The 26,248-nt window shown below is 48.8% G+C and overlaps 2 protein-coding genes across 3 annotated transcripts in view; one reads left to right on the top strand and one right to left on the bottom strand.

Moving 5' to 3' along the window:
- The first annotated feature begins 6,196 nt into the window (after positions 1–6,196).
- On the top strand, positions 6,197–22,813 carry LOC110347267 (very-long-chain 3-oxoacyl-CoA reductase-B-like). Of its 2 annotated transcripts, XM_087200517.1 has the most exons (12): positions 6,197–6,472; positions 7,113–7,159; positions 12,894–12,969; positions 13,097–13,207; positions 13,300–13,385; positions 18,203–18,247; positions 18,406–18,440; positions 18,749–18,830; positions 19,010–19,075; positions 19,498–19,647; positions 19,734–19,805; positions 22,646–22,813. In XM_087200517.1, the coding sequence occupies exons 1-12, from the start codon at positions 6,313–6,315 to the stop codon at positions 22,763–22,765; spliced, it is 1,050 nt and encodes a 349-aa protein (XP_087056643.1). In that variant the 5' UTR covers positions 6,197–6,312; the 3' UTR covers positions 22,766–22,813. The 2 variants fall into 2 exon arrangements, with proteins under 2 accessions (XP_087056643.1, XP_087056644.1); XM_087200518.1 differs by lacking the exon at positions 18,203–18,247.
- The window catches only part of LOC101725302 (very-long-chain 3-oxoacyl-CoA reductase-B-like), a 52,968-nt gene continuing 40,512 nt past the window's right edge, over positions 13,793–26,248 (bottom strand). Inside the window, exons 15-17 of the mRNA XM_087200520.1 lie at positions 19,772–24,696; positions 18,957–19,129; positions 13,793–18,340 (exon numbers count right to left, since the gene is read on the bottom strand). The gene's annotated coding sequence lies outside the window, so the exon portion shown is untranslated. The remainder of the gene's footprint in view (positions 18,341–18,956; positions 19,130–19,771; positions 24,697–26,248) is intronic.

The raw sequence follows: 26,248 nt of genomic DNA, 5'->3' as shown, positions 1-26,248 counted from the left end.
TCTGGATGTTCCACTCCAGGGGGGTGACTGTTAGCCAGACAGATGAGATTCCTCATCTAGGAATCTCTCAGTTGGCCAAGCTTGGCCAAGTGTGGGCCAATTACCACACAAAAGGTTCTAAGTTTGGGGGTTTCATCTTAATACCATAATAAGCATCCATTTCAACACAGTAGGATGAGATATTTGCATCTCCACTATCGGCAGACCAGAGTGTTGGTGTGTGTGTGGGTACCCTTGTACGGAGACTCAAGACAAACAAAGGTTGGGGATCACTGGCTCGCCGGCCTGGCTGCAGGCCTCTTGGCCACTTTAAGGTCCGCTCGGGCTAAGGTGGGCTGTCGCATAAGCTCACCATTGTGCCTTTGTTAAACTCGACCACAGAATCTTGAGACAGACCTCACACAAATTCTGCGACTCAAGGAGGACTCTTTAAGCTCAAGCACTTCCTGCCTTTGTCTTGTTCCACAGCTTGTTCCACACGCCCTCCTATCCAGAACTCTTTCATTCACACATTTATTCAGAAGTCATCACATTCCCTCCCGGTGACCCCCTAACCATACCCAAAACAAAGGAAAGAAGCTGCCTCCCCAAATGGCAAACCACAAGGGGTGATCAGGCCCCTGCACTATGTTTGCCCAAAGTTCACAAAGTGAACTAAAACAAATGGGAGGTGCTATCTTTCCAAATGGCAAAGCACAAGGGAAGATCAGGCCCCTGCACTGTATTTGCTAAAAGTTATAGAATACAAATTCACAAAGTGAAACCAAAGCAAAACCAAAAGGTAACAACTAGGGGGGTTTCCTGGGGTTTCTCACCAAGCAAAGGAAAGTGACAGATGAGACACCAACAGCAGCAGCCCTCCTACTGTTGTCTTCTGTCTCAGGTTCGGGCAATCTGCCACTGGCAAGCTGGTCTCTGTGTCCTGTTGGGGAGATGAGGAAATTAGTCCCAGGGGTGTGCCTTTCCCCTCAAGGAGTCAAAGAGCCACTCCCTCTGGTGGAGTTTGGGCTAATGCCCAAAAGGGCCACTACTTTCCCGATTCCCGGTCAGGGAACCAAATGTACTGGAATTGCAGAAAGAAATGCACAGAGACACAGAATTTGGGTAAAATAACAAAGGTCTTTACTTGCTAGCAAGGCTGGATGCCAGAAACTGATCTGGTCAGAGCCCCCCCCACCCCGCATTCCTTGTCCATCACCTTTTATACTTTTGTCAGTCATTATCTCATCCCTAGTGGTCTTTGTTAAGTAAAGTTCCAGTTCCTGTTTAGTGGTTAGACACAGGTGGCTTCTGTCACTGATTACAGTCCTGAACACTTGACAGTTAAGGCACATACATCACAAGTTGGTTCACGGATTTCCACTTTGTTCTTCAGAGCTAGGATGTTGTCTATAGTGGAGCTACAGATCAAAGGAGCTACATAACCTTCACTTTAAACAACAGAAGCAACGAGCTAAGGCAAGCTTTTAAAGGGATACACTACCTGTTTTGCTTTCACAACTGCTTTAATAGCTAATCTACCAAGCTTACTTTAAAAATTTTCCCTATCAAACTCACATCCTCTGGTGTCTTACTGGTGCTTGAGATTTTTTTTAAGTTATATGGAAAAACGTTTAAGGGCTTTTCAGTTTTGTTTTGGTTAAGTTCTACTGTATTTGAATGTTATTGTAGCTTTTTCCCTTCATTGTTCTTCTTTGAATGGTTTTAAATTTTGTATGTGTGTGTGTTTGATAATAAAATTATAAAAAAGGAGTAGGGCTGTGGCTCCAGCTCAGTGTAAAGCACCCCCAGGGTTGATCCCCAACTACTGCAGAAGGGGTAGCATGTAGTGAGAAAGGTTAATAGAAGATACAGCTTGACAGAGACCACAGGGATGTGAGGGCCATTTGGTTGCACCAGTTACCATGCTGGTCACCAGGGTGGAAAGCTAGGCCAAGCCAGACCTGGGGGTGCACACTTGTAATCCCAGCCCTCAGGAGCCCAAGGCAGGAGGACCTTGAGTTCAAGGCCATTCTGGGGGTACATAGCAAGACACTGTCTCAAAAGCAAACAAACCACCAAAGAAAAGTGAGTCCGTGGTGGAAGATCAGAGAGAATAGGACAGATGGAGACACGACGTTTGCAATCAGGCCATCAGTCAATGGGAGAAAAGGGAAGTTTCCATGTGAAAGGTGCCAGGAGTTTGCCCTTGTCCCTCTGTCAGCAGAAGGAGTTCGAGAGTGGAGGCCAAGGAGGAAGAACATGGAGATGGGTCAATGTCCATAGTCAGATGCTCTCAATCCTGAAAACTGAGTGATAAGGATAAAGAATGTTGGATAGGTTTTTTTAAATTGTTTTATTGGTACATTTTAAGGGTACAACACATTTCCATTGATATCAATGTAAATGGACATTGATATCATACTTTATAATTATAAGAGCTTGTGCGGATCTGAAGAAAATCATTTCCATCATATTCTTCTATAAAAAGTGCTTACAAATATGTTTATTAAAAATAATTTAAAAGTAAAAAAAAAAGAAAGAAGGTGGAGATTAGTATTGACCTGAGACCCTAGGGAAAGTCCATCTGCTTCATGGCGTTATCTGTGCTGGGGTCCTTAGACTGGCTTGAGGTCACCTGTGGGCTTGTGTCTGGGCCTCCAGAGGTGGCACAGCTCCTGTGACTCCAGGGGTCTCTCTTCTGTATCTGTTTATTTACAGACAGGATCTCACTCAGTCACTAAGTTGCCCAGGCCAGCCTTGAACTTGTGACTCTTGTGCCTCATCCTCTGGAGCAGCTGAGATTATAGGCTTGAGGCCCTGCTTCCTTTGGCTGCTGCTGATGTACCCCGTGCACGTATTCTCACCGGCTCACTCACGTTGGCACGCCATTCACTCAGGCCAGGGGCAGATGACAAAAGTCTCTCTGCACTGGCAGCTGAATAGAAATTCCAAAGGGACTTATTTATCCACGACGCCTCTCGAAGCATTCCAGGTGTGGAACTGGGATTGAATGCAGGGCCTTTGCACTGAGCTGCATCCCCAGACTTTCTTTTCTTTTTCTTTTGAGGCAGGATCTCACTAAGTCACAAAGTTGCCCAGGCTGGGTTCAAGTTTGCACTCCTCGTGCCTCAGCCTCTTAGAGACTGGGCATTTTAAAGTGGGCTTTGGAGGGGCCTGAGACAGTTCCTGTTTTAAGGCAGCAGCTGTTTGTAGCCATTGAGGTTGAGATCAGGAGGCTGAGGGCCTTGGAGCGATGCCTGGGGGTGCAGTCTGCTTGCAGATGAGGCTGGAGTCCAATCCTCCGTGGGGAAGGCTGCAGAGTGGAAGTCTGCGTTCAGGACCTGGGCACATTTCCAGGGAAACTCCAGGGTGTGCCAGGTTATGGGAGTTCACATTAATTACCTTCTCCCGACTGTTACAGCAAAGAGCAATTGTGGAGTGTGACATAAATGCATCAAAAAGAAAGCCAGACTGGGTGGCAGTGCCTGTTGTCTCAGCTACCTGGGAGGCTGAGGCAGGAGAATCACTTGAGCCCTGAGTTCAAAGCCAGCTGAGGCAACACAGCAAGACCCCATCTCAGAATAAAAGAAAGCACACTGAGAAATAGAGGTGAGGCTGGCTGAGTCGGGAGCTCTGGATGGAGGGTGTATGGTCCGGAAGCGATTCTTTCCTGGTTCAAGAGCTGGGAGCTTGGTCCCCAGGTGGTGGGACCTTCAGACACAGGGCCTAGAGCTAGCCATGGTGGCATGTCAGGAAAGGTTGAAAGGGCCAACGTAGGTGTTCAAACCACCCTGAGAAAACTATGCCAAGAAACCTCAGAGCCTTAGCTAAAACTGTTACCTATTGCTTTACTAAGGCTTAAAATTGCTCCTAAAGCCTCTCTCCAGCTAAGCCCTTAGGAAATGGTCTGACAGGCCACATCTAGCTGTGGATCTAGCCACTGACCCTAAGACACAGAAAATGGTAAAACACAGCATCAATCTAGTTCAGGTAGAGGGAGAAGTACTAGAATATGGGCATAAAGCCCTTCCAGCATGAGGCTCTAGTTCAATTCAATTCAGGGCCCTAAAATTCAACCTAAGGATCATGTGTTACTTAAGGTTTGGAAGATGGAGTCACCTTTAGATCATCCCCTCCCTAAATGGAAGGGCCCCTACCAAGTTCTTTTAAACACTCCCACATCTGTCAAGCCACAAGGACCTACATCTTGGGTTCACTTTTCAAAAATTAAACCTGTTTCTTACCCTGCATGGTGGTGCTCACCTATAATCCCAGCACTCAGGAGGCTGAGGCAAGAGATTGCCGCAAGTTCGAGGCCAGTCTGAGCTACACAGTGAGTTCAAAGGCAACCTGAGCTACATAGTGAGACCTTGTCTCCCCCACCCCAAAAGAGGCCCCCCCAATCCCAGGGCCTTGGGTCTGAGCTACACCCAGCTCCCCTTCCTCCGTCCCCCACAATCCTGCCTACTCCCCCTCCTCTTTTTTTGTACAGGACAAGCTCCCAACATTCTGGCCTTCCTCATCACCTGTGAACATCTCGAGGCACCCAGTGGGCAGGCTCCGAATTTGCAGAGGGGGCTGGGCTCACTGGCTACTGGTTTTGTAGACTCGGCAGCAAGCAATGGTAGTCTCAGTGCCTTCTCCCATGGGCGGTGCTGGGCTGGAATCTATGCATGGATTGCTAGGCTGACAGTCAGGGCTGATCTACACCTTTCATTTATTTATTCTTCACACTGAATATCAGAAATTTTCTGGTCCTGATTTCTGTTTTATTTGGTTGGTTGTTGTTTATATTTTTGGTACCAGGGATCGAACTCGGGTCCTTGCACTTGAGAGGCAGGCAGGAGATCGACTGAGCAAAATCCCCGGCCCTTGGTTGTTTTTTACTAACCTCCCACAGGTTGTCCCTAAGGCTGGTTATGTACATGTCTGTGCCCTTCTTTCTTATTTTTAAATTTGTTTTCACAGTGCTAGGGATTGAACACAGGGAGTGAGAAGCTATGTCCTCAGCCCTTTAAAATTTCATTTTGACACAGGACCTCACTAAATTCCCCAGGGTGGACTTTAACTTATCATCCTCCTGCCACAGCCTCCCGGCTAGCTGGGATCACAGCCCTGTACCACCGCACCTGCCACCTTCCTCTCTCCCTCTGTAGGGTGTGTGCTCTTCCTAGACAGTCTTCCCATTGTACCAAGGAGACTGTTGTTTAGGAGGAGAGCTCTGTCAAATCTTTTCACATATGGAAGGTTTTCCAAATCAAGGGCTCTGTCCTCTGACCTCTGACCAACAGGATCTTCTCACTCCACTAGCAGCTCAGTCCAGTAAACCTTCTCAGGGAGACCCAGAGCTCCTTTCTAGACTTCAGCATAAATTTTCACTATGACCGCAAGAGGTGTCCCCAAAGTGGGTGCAGAGGGGCAGCATTCGTGATTCAAAGGCCACTCTGAAGGATGGTGTAAGAAAGTGAAGATCTGGCCAGGAGTGGTCATCTGTAATCCCAGCACTTGGGAGGCTGAGGAAGGAGGATGGCTGTGAGTTTGGAGCCAGCCTGGGCTGCATAATGAGTTCAAGGCCAGTGTTACAGCTTGGCCTGGATATCCCCACCCCAAACCCTCATGCAGTCACAGGTGGGGCTTTTCAGAAGTGGCTGGATCGAGTGTGTGATGCCGGGATTCAGAGTGTGTGAGTATTACATTAGTCCACTGGCTGGTTTGGCACAGATCTGGCTAGGATTAGAGGTGCCCACCGTGGGTGTGAGTGCTACCACCCTAAGGGTAGGAGGCCTGGATAAGATACAAGGGACAGCAAGAGGGTCGCCTGTCACTTGTTGTTTATGGCTGCTGCTTGTCTTTCGCTGTCTTCTGCCCACCATGAACTGTTTCTTCTCTGAGATGCCCCTCTGCCACGCCACCGTGCCAATCAGGGACCGTGAGCAAAATTCACCTTTGTTCCTTTAACTCTGGGTGTCTGGTATTTTGCCTCAGCAATGAGCAAAGTAACTAAGACAGCGAGCCTGAACTACACTGTGTCAACAAAACCCCAAACCAAGAAATAACAAAACAACAAATCAGGGTCCCACAGCAGGTAGGCTGATTGGGGGACAGAAGCAAACAGCCCCAGAAACCCCCAGAAACACGCAGCATGCAAGTCCCGCCCCCTCAAACCACCGCTCAAGGGGCGGAGCTAGGGGTGGGTGGACTTTGGCCCCTGGGCGTGGCCGGGCATGGCCGGCTTTAGGGAGGCTGCAGAGAAAAAGTGGAGCAGCATTTACTCCCGCTGCCAGCCATCTGCTTTCCGTGCGGGTCCCAGGCTGCGGGGCAGGAGCTGCGATGGAGTCCAGGTGGGATGCGCTGAGCACGCTGGGGGCCATCACCGCCTCCTGGCTGCTGCTGCGGGCGACTTGGGGGGTGGCCCGCGCAGTGTACCTGTACCTGCTGCCCCAGGTCCGCCGCGGCAACCGTTGGCTCCGGGCGCAGGGAGCCTGGGCAGGTAAGGGGCGCAGGGTCCTCCCGAGGCGGTGGGGTTGGGGCTGCAGGACCGAGGACAGGTGAAGGGTGACGGGTGTAGGTGACAGGTGAGAGTCCCCCCTGCTGCATCCAGGCAGCGGCCAAGGGACTCGTGGCAGCAAGAGAGGAAAAGGCTGGGGCGACCAGGGCAGGAGGGGCACTAAGTCTGCAGAGCTGTACAGGTGAGAGGAGCAGGTGGCGGAGAGAGAGCTGCCAGTGGACGGACGGGACAAGGGGAGGACGCCTCTGGTCAGCTATGTGCAACAGCGCTTTCACGTGCCAAGCCTGGGTTCCCAGGCAGTAGGAGACTGGTCCAGCTGGTTGCGCTGGTGCAGACCTGTGATCCCAGCCCTGGGGAGGCTGAGTCGGGAGCACCGGGGGGAGACTGAGGCCAGCCAGGCTACACAGGGAGACCCTGTCTGGAGAAAAAACAGAAACAGTGGTTGGGGCTGTGTGCAGATGCGAGGGGACAGCGAGAGTAACGAGCCCTAGCACAGGGGGCTCCTCCGGGTGGGAGGTACCTGAGCCTGGGGGACCCGGATGGACTGGGGTTGGGACAGGGAACCCAGGCAGGGACCTCGGGGAGGAAGCCGCCCACCTGCCCTCTTCCTTCTCTCTCCTAGTGGTGACAGGAGCCACCAGCGGCATTGGCAAGGCCTACGCGCACGAGGTGAGTGGGTGAGGGGCTCCGTGTGGATTTGCCTGTCACCAGCTGCCCCTTCCCCACCCTGTCATCCCTCCCGTTGTCACCTGGATTCATTCATTCAAAACCTATGTTTTGGGCCAGAGATTCAGCTCAGTGGTTTTGCTGCCAGCTGCACAAGTGCAAGGAGCTCAGTTCGATCCCTGGTACAAAAAAAAACAACAAGAACAAAAAAAGACCTACTTTTGGAGCCAGGGATTTAGCTCAGTGGCACCCCGCCTGCCCACCAAGCACAAGGTCCTGAGTTTTATCCCCAGCACCAAACCAACCAACAAACAAACCTATTTATTGACCACCTAATCTGTGTCAGGCATCTTCTTGGAACTGGGGATGTAACAGTGAGCAAAACAGATTTTTAAAAAATCAAAGTCCTAAAATCTACAATAGACATTGGAAAACGGGAAGAAAATGTTTAAATGAGAGGGAGAACAAGGGAGGAGGTAGGGGGAAAGAAAAGAGGGACAAGAAAAGAGAGAACATTGAAAAAATGGGCACAACACTATTGTACATAAGGGGGGAATGGGAAAGAAAAGAAGAGGCAGGATACATCATGTACTGGTACATATTCCCCACGTTGAATGTTATCATTAGGTATATCTAAACCATACCAATAAACATTTTTCTAAATAAAAAAAATCAGGGCCGGGGATGTTCCTCAGTGGCACTGCACTTGCCTGGCAAGTGCAAGGTCCTGAGTTTGATTGTCAGTACAAAAGAAAAGAAAAAAATCAAAGTCCTGCCCTCATGGAACTTTATCTTGTAGCCAGGGGAGATGGGTGTAAGCAAGATAAAGTACATGGTATGTCAGGTGGTGGTCAGGATGGAGGAGAAAGTCAGGAAAAGAAGACTGATTCCGTCATTCTGGAGCTTCCTGGAAGTCTCCTTTTGTGAGTGTCTTTAGATGTGATGTCGTGGCTGCCTCTGTGTCCTAAATCAATTAAAAGTTTGACTTCTCGTGATCATTTTGGCTTTGCAGAAGAGCCAGAAGCTGCATGTTGCCAGCTCTGGTGAATGTGGTGGATGAGGACAAAGGGTAATGTCTACACAAGCCTACCTTCCCATTGGAAGGCATCTGGACAGGCGGTCACTGTATTTTTGATCACACTATCAAGACAGGAAAGAGGGGGCCCAGGATTTGGCTCAGTGGTTCCATCACCTGCTTCGAAAGCGCAAGGTCCCTAGTTCAATCCCCAGTATCACAAGACAGGAAAGAGGACTTCCAGAACTGCTTCAGAAAGTGGCCAGAACACTGGGGTAAATGCATTGGAAGCAAGAGGGAACATTCTAGAGGAGAATATATTTTTTCTTTTTGTTTTTGGTACCAGGGATAGAACTTGGGACTTTGCTCTTATGAGGCAGGCAACGGAACCACTGAGCTCAATCCCTAGCCCATCCGAGAATACATTTTTAAAATTTTAATCATTGACATATAATTTGATGACACCTTATCTGTAACCAACCTTGTCATTTGCAAAGGGGTTTTTTTGGTTTGTTTTTAGAGACAGAGTGTCATATGAAGTTCAGGGCGGTTTGTAAAAATTTTTAATTTTTGTCATCTTTTGAGTCAAGGTCTTCCTATATAGTCCCGGCTGACCTTGAATTTAGTATACGGCCCAAGATGGCCTCAAACTCACAATGATGCTCTGATTCAGCCTTCCACATGCTGGGCTTACAGGAATGTACCACCACTTCCAACAGATTTGTCTCTTCCTTTTTGTTCTGTTCTATTCTATTCTGTTGTGTTCAAACTCATGATTAGCCCAGGCTGGCCTTGAAATTGCTCTTATCCTCTTGCCCCTGCCTCCCCAGGGCTGGGATCACAGGTGAGCACCACCACACCCAGTCCTTCTTTTCCCTCACCTGTGTGCCCTTTCTTTGTCTTGCCTTTTCCAGCTGACAGGGATCCAGTGTAATGTTGAAGAGGCCCTCAGAGTGGCATCACACCCTGAGCCTGCGGTCAGGGGGAAAATTCTGTCTTCAATGGTTAACTCGCAGAGTAGCAGGGCTTGTTTGTTTCCTAGTCCATTCCTTTGGCCCTTTATGTAAGGGAGCCCCTCTGGGCCTGTCTTACTGAGAGTTTGCATCAGGAAAGGGGGAAGCGTTTCGTGAAGTCATTTTTCTGCATCTCATGAGAAGATTGTGCTGTTCTTCTTTAGTGAATTACATTGATCTCTTTCTCCCTCTCTCTCTGTGATGCCCACGATTAACGTCTCTCTCCTTTCCAAGAACGCAGTGCATTGTCATGACCGATACTCGCCGTGTTGTGCTACAGAACTCTTGAATTTATTCCTCCGAAGTGAAACTTTATGTCCCCTCACCGACATCCCCCTCCTCTCCTCAGCCTCAGTCCTGATTAACCACTATTCCCCCTCCTCTGCCCTAAGTTCCACTCCACAATGAAACGAGATCCTGCAGTATTTGATTATCTGTGCCTGGCTGATTTTGCTTCACTTAATGACCTTTGGGCTCATTGACATTGACTGTATTAGTCAGCTTTGGCACTGAGGGACAAAATACCTGACACCCATAACTTAAAGGAGGAGAGGCTTATTTGGCTCCTGGGTTCATTTTTTGTTTGTTTGTATTTTGAGACAGGGTTTCCCTATGTACTCCAGGCTGGCCTTGAACTCACTATGTAGCCCAGTCTGGCCTTGAACTCATAGAAATCCTCCTACCTCAACCTCCTGAGTGCTGGGATTACAGGTATGCACCACTATGTCCAGCTGGCTCATGGTTTCAGAGGCCTCAGTCCATGGCTGCCTGGCCCCAAAGCAAGAACAGCGTGGTGGGAAGGCGTGGGAGAGCAAAGCTGCTTAGTTCATGTTGGCTGGGAAGCCAAGCAATGGAACAGTACCCACCAGAGAGGTAGGGGCCAGAGACCCATACAGTGCCCAGAATCACGTCCCTGTGGCAGGCACACCAATCCCTTCTCTGGCTCCCAGCCCAGTCAAGTTGATATAGTTAAGCTTTATTACCACGTTTCGCCTCTTGTCAACTTGGTACACAAACACATCTCCTTAACACATTCTTACCTGGAAATAAACCCAAGAATAAATTAGTAATTTCACCTGACATATGCAACTATACCATGTACAGGCAAAACACAATGATTGCTTCCCCAAAGTCTCAGCAGTCTCAGCATTTCTCAAAACTCCAAATCCAAAGTCTCCTCCGAAAGCTGGACATGGTGGCACATGCCTAGAATCCCAGCACTGGGAGGCTGAGTTCAAGATCACTGAATTCAAGGCCAGCCTGGGCTACATACTGAGTTCAAGAGCAGCCTGAACTGCATAGCCAGATCTCATCTCAAAGAACAACAAAAAAAACCAAAGCCTTCTCTGAGACTGAATCAGTGAATCACTGTAAAAAATCAAAGATAGGTTATATAATCTCAAAGTACAAGAGCAACAGGTAATCATTCCCATTCCAAAATGCTGCTGGTGGAGGATTTAAAAATATCACTCGGAAGCAAGAGCAAAACCCAGCAGGGGCTGGGGATTTCGCTCAGTGGCACCATGACTGCCTGGCAAGTGCAAAGTCTGTCTCCAGTAACAGAAAAAAAACAAGATTTAAAACAAAACCCAGCGGGGGGGGGGGGCTGAGATTTAGTTCAGTGGTGCCACCGCCTTCCTGCCTTGCAAGTGTAGCATCCCAAATTCAATCCCTGGTACCAAAAAAAAGGAACCGCACCAGGGCAAAGTTTAAGTCCTGTAGCTCTATAATCAAAGTCTAGGGCACATAGATTTGTTATTTTGGTACTGGGGATTGAACTCAGGACCTTGCACTTGTGAAGCAGACATGGTGCTCCTGAGCTGAATCCCCAACCTTGGGGCACATAGTTTTGAGATGTGAGTTTGAGGGCCTGTGGGAGGCCCATTCCGGGGCTTTTTGGGTCACAGCACACAGAGCCTCTCTCTCGGGCTAGCTCCTACTCAGGGCCTGTAGCTGTCTTGGCAGATGTCCCACATTTCTGATTTATCCAGTGCCCTAGGTCTTGCCTTCATTCCTACAGCTTCACGCACTGCCCTTTCAGGCCTCACTGCCTGGCCTCCCAGGCCTTCCTTGGAAATCTGGGTGGAAGCATCTCTGACCTCACAACTCATTCTGCATGCACCTAAAACCAGCATAACATAGATGATGCCAAAGTCTGCTTTGAGCAGTAGCCAGGCCCCCTTGGAACATGGCTGCAGCAGCCTCTGCACATCTGGATGGCTGCTTATGGTGAAACAGATCCCAGAGACATGGACCTAATGGGGGAGGAGAGCCTGGACAGAGGACCATTTGTTGGGATATTGGGTGACAAGGAAGACAAGGGTAGGTTCCTGTGCTGATGGCAATAACCCAGACAGAGGGGTGCTGTGCACAGGGAGGGCAGGAGAAAAGCTGGAGCCTTGTCCTGGAGCCGGCAAGAACAGAAGGACAGCTGAGTTACAAGTGGAAGGGAGACAGTTGGATATAGGGAGATTTTGCAGTTGGTTGGTAGTGACAACCACTCTCTGCCATCGCTGTCTGGGGACTGGTCTGTCCCACCCACTGCCACTGCCCTGTGATGCTGACAGGGCCAGGCTGTGACTGTCCTGGTCGTTGCCCATCACAAAGTGGATGCTGGGAAGCATATGATGAGTGAATGAATGAATGAATGAATACCTCTTACACCATCACCCTCTCAGATCTGGGGAGCACTTGAGACATTTGGGCACAGCCTCCTTCACAGTTGAGGGACAGTAAGTCCCATGATGTGTCACCCTTAGCATGCAGATGGACAGACAGGCATCGAAATGCTGCTCAACACCCACTCCCCAAATTTGTGTATTTGCTCACTTGGCATCAAGGGGAAGGGGCTTTAGGGCAGAAGGACCAGCATGTGCAAAGGCCCAGGGGCAGGAAAACCAGGAGGTGCTGGTCAGGACCAGATGAATCATTGCTATGCCTGGCTTCTCACAGAGGGACACGGCAGGAAGTGCAGCTGAAGACAGGGGCAGGAGCCAGGCCACACAGGCCCAGAATGAGAAGCATGGTTTTGTCACAGACTCCCTGGGAAGCCATGGCCGGTTCTGGGCAGGAGAGGACCAGGGTTGGGTTTGCGCTTTGCAGCTGAGTGGAGCGTGTATGGGAGGGGCTGAACGTGGGGGTGTCACAATCACAGCGCGTCCCCAATCCCGCAGCAGGAGCAGGTGCGCGGTAGACACACGGGAATGAGAGAGAGACCGACAGGAGCGCAGGCGTGGAGCGGGTGCTTACACTGCCCAGCGCAGAAGCAGAGTCTCCGTGCGGAGGCTGGGCCCTGGAGCTCCCTCCCACACAGCCTCCATGGCCATGTCGGTCCGCCCGCTGTCCTCGTAGCTGTGCTCCCTGGAACTTCCTCCTCCTCCCCGGGCTGCGCTTCTCTGCCCAGCGCTGTGACCACAGGGCTCTAACACTGAGCTTCAAGGTCAGGACGTGGCCCATCTTTCTTGGCTCGGTAAATGACCAAATGTGCAAAATAGGCCAGTGTAGGTGCACACGCCTGGAATCCCTGCACTCTGGGAGGCCGAGGCAGGAGGATCGCAAGTTGAAACCAGGCCTGGACGACTGAGGGGGCATCTGTCTAAAAAGATTTGAAAAGGCTGGCAAAGCAGCCCAGTGCGAAGGCCCTGGGTTCAATCCTCAGTACCTGGCGAGGGGCAGCGGGGGTACTGAGGAAGTGAATGAATTTCCGCAGCTGGCCAGGAGGGGGCTGAACGTCGTCCTCATCAGCCGAAGCCTCAGCAAGTTGGAGCACGAGGCGGGGGAGATCGGTGAGTGCGCGTGCAGAAGCTCCGCCCAGCCCTGGGCAGGGGTTTGGGGCAGCTGACAGCCAGAGGCTCTGTGAGCTGCAGCCTGGGTTGGGGCGGGGCCAAAGCCTGATCCCCCTCTGTCCTCCAGAGCGGCTCCACGGCAGGTCCACGCGCGTCATTCAGGCCGATTTCACCGGGGGCTTGGAGATCTACGGTGCCATCGAGGCAGGACTGCGGGGCCTGGAGATCGGAGTGCTGGGTGAGTCGCCCGCTTGCTGCACTGAGTCCCCTCCCTGTCCCCCACCCAGTGTCCCTGGCCCTGTGAGGGACACCGTGCGACCTCTTGCGCAGTGAACAATGTGGGCATGTTGTATGGCGGCCTGTCCTCCTCCGACTCGAACTTGCAGAAGTTTCTGGACACCAAGAATGTGGGCCAGGTGAGTCCCCGGCCGCTCGCGGCGCTCTCGTGCCCTCTGTGGGGCAGGCCGAAGAATGCACCGGCGTCCGGAGCCCAAGGTGCTGGTTGCCTTTGGCTGGAAAACTTTTTAAAACAACTACAACTGGGCTGGGGATTTAGCTCAGTGGTTTCGCCGCCTGCTGCGCAAGCACAAGGACCGAGTGCGATCCCCGGTACCAAAAAAAAAAAAAAAAAAACTACAAGTCTCTGTCCTTGAATGACGCACCCTTTTGCAGTGCCCAACCTGCACAACTGTTTGGGTTGAGCCTGGTTCTCACCTTTCATGTTGCCTGGTCCTAAATGTACAGAATTACCCACATGGGAGAACCAGCGCTGCCCTGTAGAGAATGTAGATTCTCTAAATTTTTATTAGGAGTAGTGTGAGAGAGAGAGAGAGAGAGAGAGAGAGAGAGAGAGAGAGAGAGAGAGAGAGAGAGAGAGAGTGTGTGTGTGTGTGTGTGTGTGTGTGTGTGTGTGTCTGGCTAAGTTGTCCAGATTGGCCTTGAACTTTATGATCCTTCTTCTGCCTCAGCCTCCTGAGTAGCTGGGATTGCAGATGTGCATCACTTGGCCTGGCTTTATTTGTGGATTTTTTTTTTTTGAGACGAGGTCTCCCTATGTAGTTCAGACTGGCCTTGAACTCACTGTGATCCTCCTGCCTCAGCCACCTGAGAGTGCTGGGATCACAGGTGTGCACCACCATGCCCAGCTTTGGGGTATTCTTGATCAAGGGCACAACGTCATTCTTTTTCTTTGTTGTTTTCTTTTTTGGTACCGGGGATCAAACTTGGGACCTTGCACTTACAAGGCAGGTGGAGGAACCACTGAGCTAAATCACTGGCAACCTCATTCTTTTTCATGTGAATATCCAGCTTCCCCAGCACCACTGATTGAAAAGACTGTCCCCTCCCCAGTGAGTGATCCTGGTGCCCTTATCAAAAATAATCTGCAGGTGTTAATTCCAGACTCTGTTCTTGTCCACTTCAGGTGAGCACCATTGGTGCTGATGACATTAGGCTCTGAGTATTCCTTTCTTTCGTTCTATTTTTCTTTTCTTGTGTGTGTGTCTATTACTGGGGATCGAACCCAATGCCTTTGTTCTAAGCTCCATCCCCAGTCCTTTTTAAACTTTTGAGACAGGGTCTCTAAGTCGCTAAGTCCTCAGGCTAGTCTTCAACTGCAATCCTCCTGCCTCAGCCTCCCAGAAGGCCAGGATTACAGGCGTGTGCCATCACATCTGGCTGCTTTGTAGTAAATTTTGAAATCAGCAATACTGAGCTCTCCAATCTTATTCTTCTATTTCAAGTTTAGTCTGGTGATTCTGGGTCCTTTGAGTTTTGCGAGCAACTGAGTTGATTCTGTAAATCAATGGAGGTGCAACTGGCATCTTAACAAAATGAAAACTTCCAACTCAAGAACATAGGATGTCTTGACATTTATTTTGGTCTCCATTAATATCTTTTAGCAATGTTTTCTAGTTTTTTAGCCATGCAAGTCTTTCACCTCCTTGACTAACTTTTTCTTTCTTCCCTTCTCTTTTGTTTCACTAGTGTAAATGAAATTGTTTACTTAGCTCCCTTTCCCAACTATCCGTGGCTGGTGTAGAGCAGCACACGGACTCTATTTGTCTTTTGTAGCACTGGAGCTGGAGCCCAGGGACAAGAGTTCTGCCACTGACTTTCTTGTGTAGATTGTGTATTTTGCTATTTTGAGAATTCTGGTATTAGTTCTAAAAGTTTGTATGTGTGTGTTTTTTTTAGGGTTTTCTGCACAGAAGATCTTAGCATCTATGAACAGAGATAATTGCACTTCTTTTCCAGTTTCAGTGCCTTTTGAGCATGAATTCTCTGGCTGGGGCTTCTCATGCCTTCAGTCCATCACCATCGAGTATGATGCAGGCGGTAGCTTCTCATACACAGGCTCAATTATGTTGAAATCGTTTCTTTCTATTTCTAGTTTGCTGAATGTTTTTATCACGAAAGGCTGTTACATTTTCTAAAGGCTTTTTCCAGGTCACTTGAGATGATCGTGTCTTTCCCCTTCTTTCTTGTAATATGTATCATAAATTGAGTTTTGAACTTTGAACCATCTTTGCATTCCAGGACTAAATCCCCCTTGGGAGTAGTGGATAATCCTTTCAATATGCTGCTCAGTTTGGTTTGCTACTACTTTTTTTTTTTTTAGGATGTTTGCATCACTGTTCATATAGGATATAGGTCTTTAGTTTTCTTATAGTGTCTTTGGCTCCAGTATCAGGGCAGAAATAGAATAAGGGAGGAAATGTTCCCTTTTTCTTTTTTTCTTTTTTGTACTGGGGAACAAACTCAGGACATTGTGCTTGCAAGCCAGGCACGGCGCCAGTGAGCATTTAAATCCTCAACCCTGTTCCCTCTTTCTTAAGGTTTTAGAAGAGTTTGAGGATTCTTATTACTTTAAATGTTTGGTACAGTTCAGCAGTGAAGCTGTCTGGTCCATGGGTCTTTCCTTGTAGGGAGGGTTTGGTTTGGTTTGGTTTGGTTTGGTTTGGTTTGGTTTTGACACAGGGTCTCACTGTGTAGTCCAAAGGCTGGCCTTGAGCTTGCAGGGATCCTCCTGCCTTAGCCTCCCAAGTGCTGAGATTACAGCTGTGCCCCACCACACCTGGCTTTTTCACTTTCCTTTTTTTTATGTATTAATTTTTGAGAAAGGTCTCCCTATGTAGCTGAGGTCAACCTTGATCTCAGCGATCCTCCTGTCTCAGCCTCTCAAGTGCTGGGATTACAGCTGTGTATCATCACCCCTGGAGTTCATTTCTGATTTTCCTAAATTCAGCCTCTTTTTTTGGTCAGAGAACCACATTTTTTATTTTGTTTTGTTGACTGTCTGTTATCTTGCTAGTTTCTGTTTTAGTCTTGATCTTGTGTTAGTTTTGGGTTTAGTGTGTCTATTTCCATTAGTTGAAGAGCTGTTGATTTTAACTGTTCTTTTTTCTCTAATGCACTTGCAGCTATACATTTCCCCCTTAGCAGGGCTGTTTCTGGGTCTCATAAGCACTCCTCTGTGGTGCACTCATTTTACTTTATTTTTGGGGTTCTCGAAGTGTTTGCTAATTTCCCTGGGATTTCTTCTATGACTCATTCAATGTTTGAGAGGTAGAGGAGTTCCTTATATATTCTAGAAATTCCTTCCTTATCAGATATATGATTTGCAAATATTTTCTACCACTTGGGGTTGCCTTTCTCTCTGTTGGTAGTATCCTTTTATGTATAAAAGTTGTAAATTTTTTTTTTTTGAGACAGGGTCTTGCTATGTAGCCCAGGCTAGTCTTGAACTCTACTTAATCCTCCTGTTTCAGCATCCTGGGGGCTAGGAAAATAGATGTGCGCCACCATGGATGGCCAAAATTTTTAATTTTATGTGGGTAAGGTGGCCCATGCCTGTAATTCCAGCACTCTGGGAGGCTGAGGCAGGAGGATTGAAAGTTTGAAGCCCAGGCTGGGCAATTTAGTGACATAGTGAGACCCTGTTTCAAATTTTTTAAATTTAAAAATAAAAAATAGCTGTGGAGGCTGCGGATTTAGCACAGTGGTTCCGCCGCCTGCCTTGCAAGTGCAGGGACCTGAGTTCAATCCCTGGTACCAAAAAAACCCCAAAAAACAGAAGAGCTGGGGATGTAGCTCAGTGAGAAGGCCCTGGATTAAATCTCCAGTAACACACACACACACACACACACACACACACACACACTTACTGCAATTGCCTACCACGTGATCCTTTCCTTTCCCTTGCATTATGCATGAGAGCAGTGTCCTCCAACAGCCCGGCGCATGTGCTTAGTAAATTATTTGTTACAGTATCAACACAGATATGACCTAGATGCCCATGCATGCCTGAGTGGCTGATGAAGTGCGCTGAGTTCCCACAATGGAGGATTCTAGCAGTGAACACAGATGACCTTCTCTCACCACAGGGGGACGAGTCTCACAAATGCTAAGTCGGGAAGCCCAAGATGAAGGGATGTGGACTCCAGTGTCCCACTTACCTGACTAAATTCAGGCCTGTTGAATGATTCTGCCAGTGTTAGAGTCAGGATAGGGGTCACCTGGTGCCGATGGCAAGGGGGTACATATTGAGCACACGGTCAAGATTTCATGTCTTCATAAGGGTGGAGGTTAAAGATTAATTTCTGGTTATTTGAGTGTTTTGTATTTTTTTCTTGTTGTTGTTTTGAGACAGAGTCTCACTATATGGCCTAGGCTGGGATTGAACTCGCGGGGATCCTCCTGCCTCAGCCTCCCAAATGCTGGGATTACAGGAATGTACAACCATGCCTGGCATGTGTTCATTTGTTTATACTAAAGATTTATCCACATTGCTGTGTGTACATTCTACATTTTTCCCCCTGGTACTGTAGACTGAACCCAGGGGCCCTCTATCACTGAGCGGCATCTCCAGCCCCTTTTATTTGAGACAGGATTTCGCTAAAACCACTCTGTTGCCCAGGCTGGCCTCAGACTTGTGATCCTCCTCCTGCCTCAGCCTACCAAGTCACTGGGATCACAGGCCCGAAGCACCTCACTGGCCTGGCAACAAATAGCTTTGAGCATCTTGTGTGTGAGAATCTTGGAAAGGCGCATGTTGCTACAAGTGCAGTTGATGGTCAAAGGACGGTGTGCTTTAAATTCTAGTGGGAACCATTTGTCCCCAAATGTGTGAATTGTTAAAATAAGAAAAAAATTAAGGTAGGAAATGAGAAGATGCGGCTGGTGTGATGAGGCTGGGGAGCGAGGGAGTGGCCGGTTCCATTTCCGTCCCCAGAGCATCTCGGATATTATCAACTGCAACACGATGTCGGCGGCTCAGGTCAGTGGGCGGGGAGGGCCGGGTCCAGGTGCAGCCCAGCTGTGACCACCCCGGAGCGTCCCATCCTGCGGGGCGGGGGGCCCGGGACAGGCCCTGAGGGGCAGTGAGAGCGCCTCGATGAGGAGGCCAGGGGACATGGGCACCTCCTCTGCCTGCAGATGACCGGGATCGTCCTGCCCCAGATGGTCAGCAGGTGAGAGCCCCTCAGCCGCTCTGTCATCGATGCCCCCAGCCTCCAGGCTTTCCCCTTTCTCCAGCCCCGCCCCGCTTCCAAGTCTTTTTGTGTGTGTGTCAGCCTGAACTGACCTCCAACTCGTGACCCTCCTGACTCAGCCTCCGGGCTCCTGGGATTATGGGCATGCACTACCATGCCAGGTCCCAGTCCCCACTCTCCCCAGGCCTTTCAGATTAGGGCTCCGGCTAAGGGTGGGTGGGGACTCCCACCCCGCCCCTTTATCCCCCTGGGCAGTGACCACCTTCTAACACGGTTTGCTCTGCCAGGGGCAGGGGCGTCATCATCAACGTGTCCTCCTTAGTCTCTGAAAGGGGCATCCTGTCTACTGCCTTATACTCAGCCACTAAGGTACCCGGACCCCCAGACTCCGGGGGGCGCCCTGCTGAGCCAGAGTCCTCCCTCTCCCTGTGTCCTGGCTGGGAGCTCATGGTGGGAAAGTGCTGAATGGGGGTGGGACAAGGGGAACAACAGTACCTGGCCCGGGGGTCAGGGCCTCACTCCCGGGACCTCCTCTCCTTCCTCTGCAGACCTTTGTGCAGTACTTCTCCGAGGCTGTGGGCGCAGAGTACTCCCCTCACGGTGTCACCATCCAGGTGCCCGACTGGGGGCGGGTGGAGGGCTCAAAGGATGTGGCTGGGGTAGCAGCTCTGGAGGAGAAGGAAGAGAGTCTGGTGACTTAAAGATCAGTGGTTCAATAGGGATCCATGGGGTTGTGTTCCCACCGCAGGCTAGGATGGAGCGTTGAGGGTGGGGTCTATACCTGGGGGTGGGTCTAGGGCTTGGGGAGTGGCCTTGGCTTTAGGGGCGGGGTCTAGGCCACTGGGCCATCGCCATCTGGGGGCGGGGTCTAGACTGGGCATGGCCTTGGCCTTGGAGGCGGGGTCTAGGGCAGGGCTCTATCTGGGGGCCGGGTCTAGGTCTTGGGGTCTTGGATACTCAGCTAGACAGGGGAGGTGGGTGGGTCTTAACAGAGGCACAGCATTGATTCTTGGACCCCTTCCGTCCTCTCCTGCAGACGGTGAGCCCCTCGTTTGTCTCCACAAACATGATCAACAACAACTCAACCGGGCTGCTGGTGAAGAGTGCCGACGAGTTCGCCCGCACGGCCTTGGACACGCTGGGCCTCTCCTCCCACGTCTGTGGCTGCCTCAACCACGAACTGCAGGTGCCTCTTGGGCGGGCGCTCCCTGCCTGGGCTGGGGGTGCGCAGGCAGAAGGGGAGGCCGAGCTGACTCTGCCTCTCTCCTGCAGAGCTTCCTGCTGCCTTTCATCATACCCGTATGGCTTACCAACAGTCGCTGGGGAATCCGGCTTCTGTCTATAGTAAGCAAGGTCAAATTTTTCTCCTTCCTTCAAAGCGTGGTAACGCGGTCTCAGTGAAGATGCCCTCTGCCGGGGATTTAGCTCAGTAGTTTTTGCCGCCTGCTGTGCAAGAACAAGGACCCGAGTTCAATCCCCGGTACCAAAAAAAAAAAATTGTGTCAGTGAAGATGCCGTCCAGAAGGTCTCAGGTCGGAACAAAGAGACAAGCAGGCTGGTGGGACACTGGATGTTGGGTGACAAGGATGGCCTCACTCCCCTCTGGCAGAAAGATGGAATTTTTAATATGCGCTGTGAAATGCTAGACAGCCATTTGATGACATATTAAAAAATTTTTTTCTGGCACCGGGTATCGAACTCAGGACCTTGCACTTGCAAGGCAGGTGCAGTGCCCCTCACCTAAATCCCTGGCAGGTGACATTTTTAAATTTAAAAAAAATGAAATTGTAGTGGTGGTTGCACACCTTAGTGAATGTACTGAAAACTCAGGAATTGTAAACATTAAAAGGGTGAATCTTATGTGGGTGATATCTCAATAAAAATAATTTTAAAATGGAGTCTTTCAATGTGTAAAAATTGTATTCCTTCCTTCCTTACATCATGCACAACATAAGCTTGAAATGAATCAGCACTCCCCACATAAAAAGGGTAACAGAATTGCTGGAGTACAAGAGTCAATATTTTTCACCTTTTTTGGTTTTTTGAGGCAGGGCCTTGCTTGCTATGTAGTCCAGGCTGGTCTTGAACTCACAGTGATCCTCCTGCCTCGGCACTCAGGAAGGTGAGGGAGGAGGATCAAAGGCGTGTGCCATCATACTGGGTTTTCTTTTAATTTTTTTTTTTGGTACCAGGAATTGAACTCAGGTCCTTGCACTTGTGCAGCAGGCAGTGAAACCACTGAGCTAAATTCCTGGCCCTTAAAAAAAAATTTTTTTTTTTGGTTTTCTTTTCTATCTTGGAGTAGGAAAAATCTAAATATTGAAAACTTGAAACAACAAAAAGAAGTACTAATAAGTACTGAACTGTAGTTTAACCATGTATGGGCTGAGTTATTTGGGGAGTGCGCTATCCCTGTGATGGACTTTGAAAGGTTCGGGAAAGGTAGATGAACTAGTGGTGAGTCAATCAGGGATGGTCAGGTGTTGGTGGTAGAATTGTGTCATTTCTTCAGCTTTTCTGTAGGTTTTTAATGGTTCATAGTAAAATGCTGGAGCAGCTGGGTGTGGTGATGCACGCCTGTAATCTCAGCACTTGGGAGGCTGAGGCAGGAGGCTCACCATGAGTTTGAGGCCAGCCTGGGCTTCATAGCAAGACCTTGTCTCAAAAAAACCACACACACACACACACACACACACACACACACAGACTAGAGAAAAAACCAAGCACAATAAAAGAAAATTTGTAAATAAATCTACGAAAACACAATTAGAAATTGCTTAAGAAACGGTGATGCCAGTTCAGTGTGGTGGCCCATGCCTGAAATCCCAGCATGCTGGGAGGCTGGGCACCCTAATGACAGCTAGACCTTGTCTCAAAAACAAAATTTAAAAAGGCCTGGAATGCAGCTCAGTTTATTCCCTCTGGTTTCAATTCTCATTACAGAAAAAAAGAGAAAAAAGGATGAGGCCATAGCAAAATAAAAGTTGAGACAATCTTGGAGAAGATATTTACAATTTACATTATACATGAGATGCCTGTCTCCTTAATATATAAAGGACTTTTTAAAATGATACAGAAAAAGACCTGGGGCTGGGGATGTGACTCAGTGGAACCCCACATCCCAGGCAAGTGCAAGGTCCTGAGTTCAATCCTCAGTTCCAAAAAAAAAAAAAAGACAAAAGCTTCAATTTTTTCCAATGCATAAAAGAACAGACAGCTCTCAGAGAAAGATAGACAGGTGGTCCTTAACTTTTTGGAAAGCTGCTCACCGTCCCTGGTAATAAAAACCTCACCAACGGAGGTGGGGACAGGCCAGCAGCAGAGGGCCAGGGAGGCTCGCCTGAGGCCCTGGGGTGGGTCTCCGGGACTGGAAAAGGAGAAGAAAAAGGGGGAGGGTGGGGGTGAAGGACACTAACAAAAACTACTCCAAAGTAGCATTTTTTAACCTATGATATTGGCAAAACCTCATATGCTAGAGAGAATGCTCCAGTGCATTGCTGGTGTCACTGAGGCAGGAGATTAGGGCAGGGGCAAAGTGACAGAGAACTGCTCAAGGGTCATAAGAACCCAGAGGACATGTGCAGAACTCAGGATTCAAAACCACTGCCTAGCTGAGCACTGTACCTGGAGCCAATAAGAAAGCGGTATTTTCAATCCCTCATTTGAATCCAGCACTGCTGCCAGTACCAATCAGAAAAACGCTATTTTCAATTCTTCATTTGGATCTGGCTGGAAGCCAAGTGAGTCTTTCCATAGAACACTTTCAATAGGGTACCAGGCTCGGCTCAGTGAAATTTTTTTTTTTTTTAGAACCAGGAATTGAACTCCAGACCTTGCGCTTGCACAGCAGGCAGCAGAACTACTGAGCTAAATCCCCAGCCCAGCCCCTGAATTTTTGATAGGACAGATGTCTAAGTCTCTTATTTGCATGAGGGAGAAGCTGATCCAGGAACTTTGGATACCAAAGACTCCTTTCTCTCTCTCTTTTTGGTACCATGGACCAGACCGAACACAGGACCTTGGGATTGTGAGGCAGGCACATTGCCACTGAGCTAAATCCCCACCCCTAAAGACCTTTTTCTCTTATCTTCCAGCTGCACTAGCCCTCTCTTGGCTTGTAGAGGGCTTTGTTTGGTTTTGTTTGGTTTGGTTTGGTTAAGGCAGGGTTTCCCTGTGTGGTACAGGCTGGCCTTGAACACACTATGGAGCCCAGGGTGACCTCCATCCTTCCTCATCCTCCTGCCTCAGCCTCCCAAGTGCTGGAATTACAGGACTGCACCACCACACCCAGTTTTACCCTGTAGCACTTGCTTCTTTTCCACCTTCAATAAATGTACTCCCTCGCCACCTTTTCTGTGTGTCCTGTCCAGTTCTTAGTTCAGGATACAATGAACCTGGAAGGAATCCTTCCCATCCCCCAATGTCAGGCAACTGTGCAGCCTCCATGGAGAAAAATTTGACAATAAAGATGTGTGTTTACTGCATCGAAGGTGCAGACAGGAGAGAGACCACTCGGGCAGGCTTTGTGAACGCAGCTAGGCTGTTCATTTCACTGGGGTGTGAGTGGGCTGAGTCTGAAAAGAGAATCAGCAATGAACAAGGGGAGAGGGACAGTTTTTAAGGGGAAGGTGGCTGCCAGGTGCTGGGGGTGGTTGTGGGTGTCGGTCTGAGCCACTACTGCCTTGAGGAGTCTGGGGGCAGAGGTAGTGTAGCCTGTGCTCCCCACACCTGGCAGGGGCACAGGTGTACTCAGACTTCCTGGAACTAAAGGCTGGGACATGGCGATGTGTGACGGCCTTTCCCACTGACGTGGCCTGGCGTGACATTGACTTTTTGGGTTTCTTTGTTTTTTGCAGTCCTAGGGATTTCACCCCAGGACCTTACACGTACTAGGCAACTGTTTTATCACTGAGCTACATCCCAGTCCTTTTTGTTTTATCTTCACATTTTTTTGGTCTTTTTATTTTATCTTGAATCACAGGCTCACTAAGATGCCCAGGCTGGCCTTGAACTTGCAATCTTCCTGCATCATCTTTCCAAGTAGCTGGGCTGAAAGGCATGCGACCCCATGCTCTGTGTTTGCTTTTATTCCCAGAAATCTGCTTCCAAGGATATATTCTGGGCATCCACCTCACAAAGCACTTAAACGTAAGATGTTGGCCAGTGCCCGGTACGGTGGCACCTGCCTGGAATAATTCCAGCACTCAGGAGGCTGAGGGAGGAAGACTGCAGTGAATTCAAAGCCAGCCTGAACCACACAGTGACACCCTGTCTTGGAGAATGGAAAGTCCTATCTTTGAGCAGGAGAAGAAAGGTAACTTTTTATTTTGATTTTTTTCAGTACAAATGAAACCCAGAGCTTTACCGCTGAGCTACATTCCCAGCATTATTATTATTTTGGTGGGGAGGTGTTTTTTTTTAAACCAGCAATTGATCTCAGGGCCTTGTGCTTCCCAAGCAAGCGCCGTGCTGCTGAGCTAAATATTTGTCTCTTATTAGCATTATTTTTAAGGCCGGGGATTCAGCTCAGTGGTTTCGCTGCCTGCTGCACAAGCGCATAAACCTGAGTTCAATCTTTGATACCAAAAAAAAAAAAAAAAGGAAGAGTATTTTTTTTAAGTCTCTTGCTGGGCGGAAACTTGGAATCCTCCTGCCTCAGCCTCTCAAGTGCTGGGATTTCAGGGATGCACCACCATGCCCAGATTAATCAAGTACTTCTCTTTTGGTACTGGGGCTTGAACTGAGGACCTTGAGCTTGCAAGGCAGACCTGGTATCACTGAGCTAAACTCCCAGCCCATCAAGTACTTTTCAATGATTCCATTCTGTCTTCTTTGTCAGTTTATTAGCTGTGGCTCTTTGTTTGGGGATGGTAGTGGTGCCTTTCTTATCCCCTTTCTCTTTCTATTTATCTTGAAAAACAGTCACGCTATGTAGCCCAGGCTGGCCTCGAACTCACAGCAATCCTCCTGCCTCAGCCTCCTGAGTGCTGGGATCACAGGGGTGTGCCACCACGGCTGGCTCTAACATTTTTTTGGCAGTGCGGGTGATGGAACCCAGGACCTTGCAGGCCAGGTAGGTGCTTCTCCCACTCAGCTCCAGCTCAGCCCTCCTTTCACAGCGTCCCCTTTCCTCCAGCTGGGCCCAAAGTGACATCCAAACACTGATTAGCAGCAGGGGAGACCGGTGAAGGATGCTCAGGACCACGGGAAACTGCTTTGGAAACTTCCCAGCAATCTGTAATCATGTTCAGAGAAAAGGCTTTTTAAAGGTTTGTGTAAGGAGCCACAAGGAAATGAAATGGAACATTAAGAAGAAAAAAAAGAAATGGAACATTAAGATTATATTGAATTAAGCTTTTAAAAATGCAGTACAGGATCAGCTGGAGAACAGGAGTCAGAAAGGACAGACAGAAGGGCCAGGGATTTAGTTCAGTGGTTCCGCTGCCAGCCTCGCAAGTGCAAGGACCCGAGTTCGATCCCTGTTACCAAAAAAAAAAAGAAAGGACAGACAGAAAACAAGGTGTAAGACGGTGAACACATGTCTAGTTATTTCCACAATTACAGGGAAAGGCGAAGGGATTAAGACTTCTAATTAAAAGGTGGGACTGGCCAACTGAAGGAAGGAACAGGCCGGGGCCAGGTGCTGTCTATAATAGTAAAGTAGGAGGGCATGGTGGGGCACACCAGTAATCCCAGCACTATGGGAGGCTGAGGCAGGAGGATCCCAAGTTTGAGCTCAGCAAAGCTGAGCTGGGCCAGTTGATGACTTAGACAAACCCCGTCTCAAAATAAAAAGCAAAAAGTTCTGGGGATGAAGCTCAGGGCAAAGGCCCTGGGTTCAACCTGCAGTACCACCACCACAACAACAAGACTGAAGTATTATAAAATATTTTGCTTTGATCATAATGGAAATCAAAAACATGAAGACATCTCAAAAATCCCACAAAACTTGGGAAAGTAAATAACCCAAGAGGGCAAAGAGGAAATCGAAAGTAGGACTGTAGGGCCGGGGGTTTAGCTCAGTGGTTTCACTGCCTGCTGCTCCCGAGCAAGGACCCAAGTTCGAACCTCAGCACCAAAAAAAGACAAAGTAGGACTGTAAAACTGAATAAGAAAGGAAGTATGTTGACATATGTAGCATGAGGTACAGTAACAGCTGGAGGGATATTTATAGTTTGAAAACGCTTCCATTGGAAAAGAAGAAAGGGGGTGGAGGGATGTTGGTCAAAGGCCGTGCGGTTCAGGCTGTTTACGATGTGCTGCCCGGGGCTCCTAACAATGCCCTGTGTACTTGAAAAACTGCTGAGTAGACTTTAAATATTGTTAACACAAAAAGATAAGAATGTGAGATAACTGCTAGTTAATTAGCTCGCTTTAGTCATTCCACAATGTACATCTATCAAAACATTGTGTTATATACCACAGATACATATGTCATATATATACACTATATATGTCTTCCTCTGAAGCGCAGGCTGGTCTTAAACTCACTGTGTAGCCCAGGCTGGCCTGGAACTCTTGGCAATCCTCCTGCCTCAGCCTCTCAGCCTCCTGAGTGCTGAGGTTGCAGTGTCTGCCACTCCACCTAGAAATTTCTGTTTGTACAGAAAGAAGAAGAATTAAAAAATAGAAAGAAGAAAGTGAGAAAGAAGGATAGAGAGAGGAAAGGAAGGAAGGAGCTAGAAAAAGAAGAAGAGATTAAATCCAAAATAAGTAAAAGGAAATAATAAAGATCACCGGAGAAATCAACGAAATAGCACTTCATGTCCACTAAAAGGACATTAAGA

Source organism: Heterocephalus glaber, unplaced genomic scaffold (assembly GCF_053883595.1).
Source record: "Heterocephalus glaber isolate CG9 unplaced genomic scaffold, H.glaber_assembly_v1.0 deba00001744, whole genome shotgun sequence".
Taxonomy (NCBI): domain Eukaryota; kingdom Metazoa; phylum Chordata; class Mammalia; order Rodentia; family Bathyergidae; genus Heterocephalus; species Heterocephalus glaber.
This window is presented reverse-complemented; position numbering and strand designations above follow the sequence as displayed.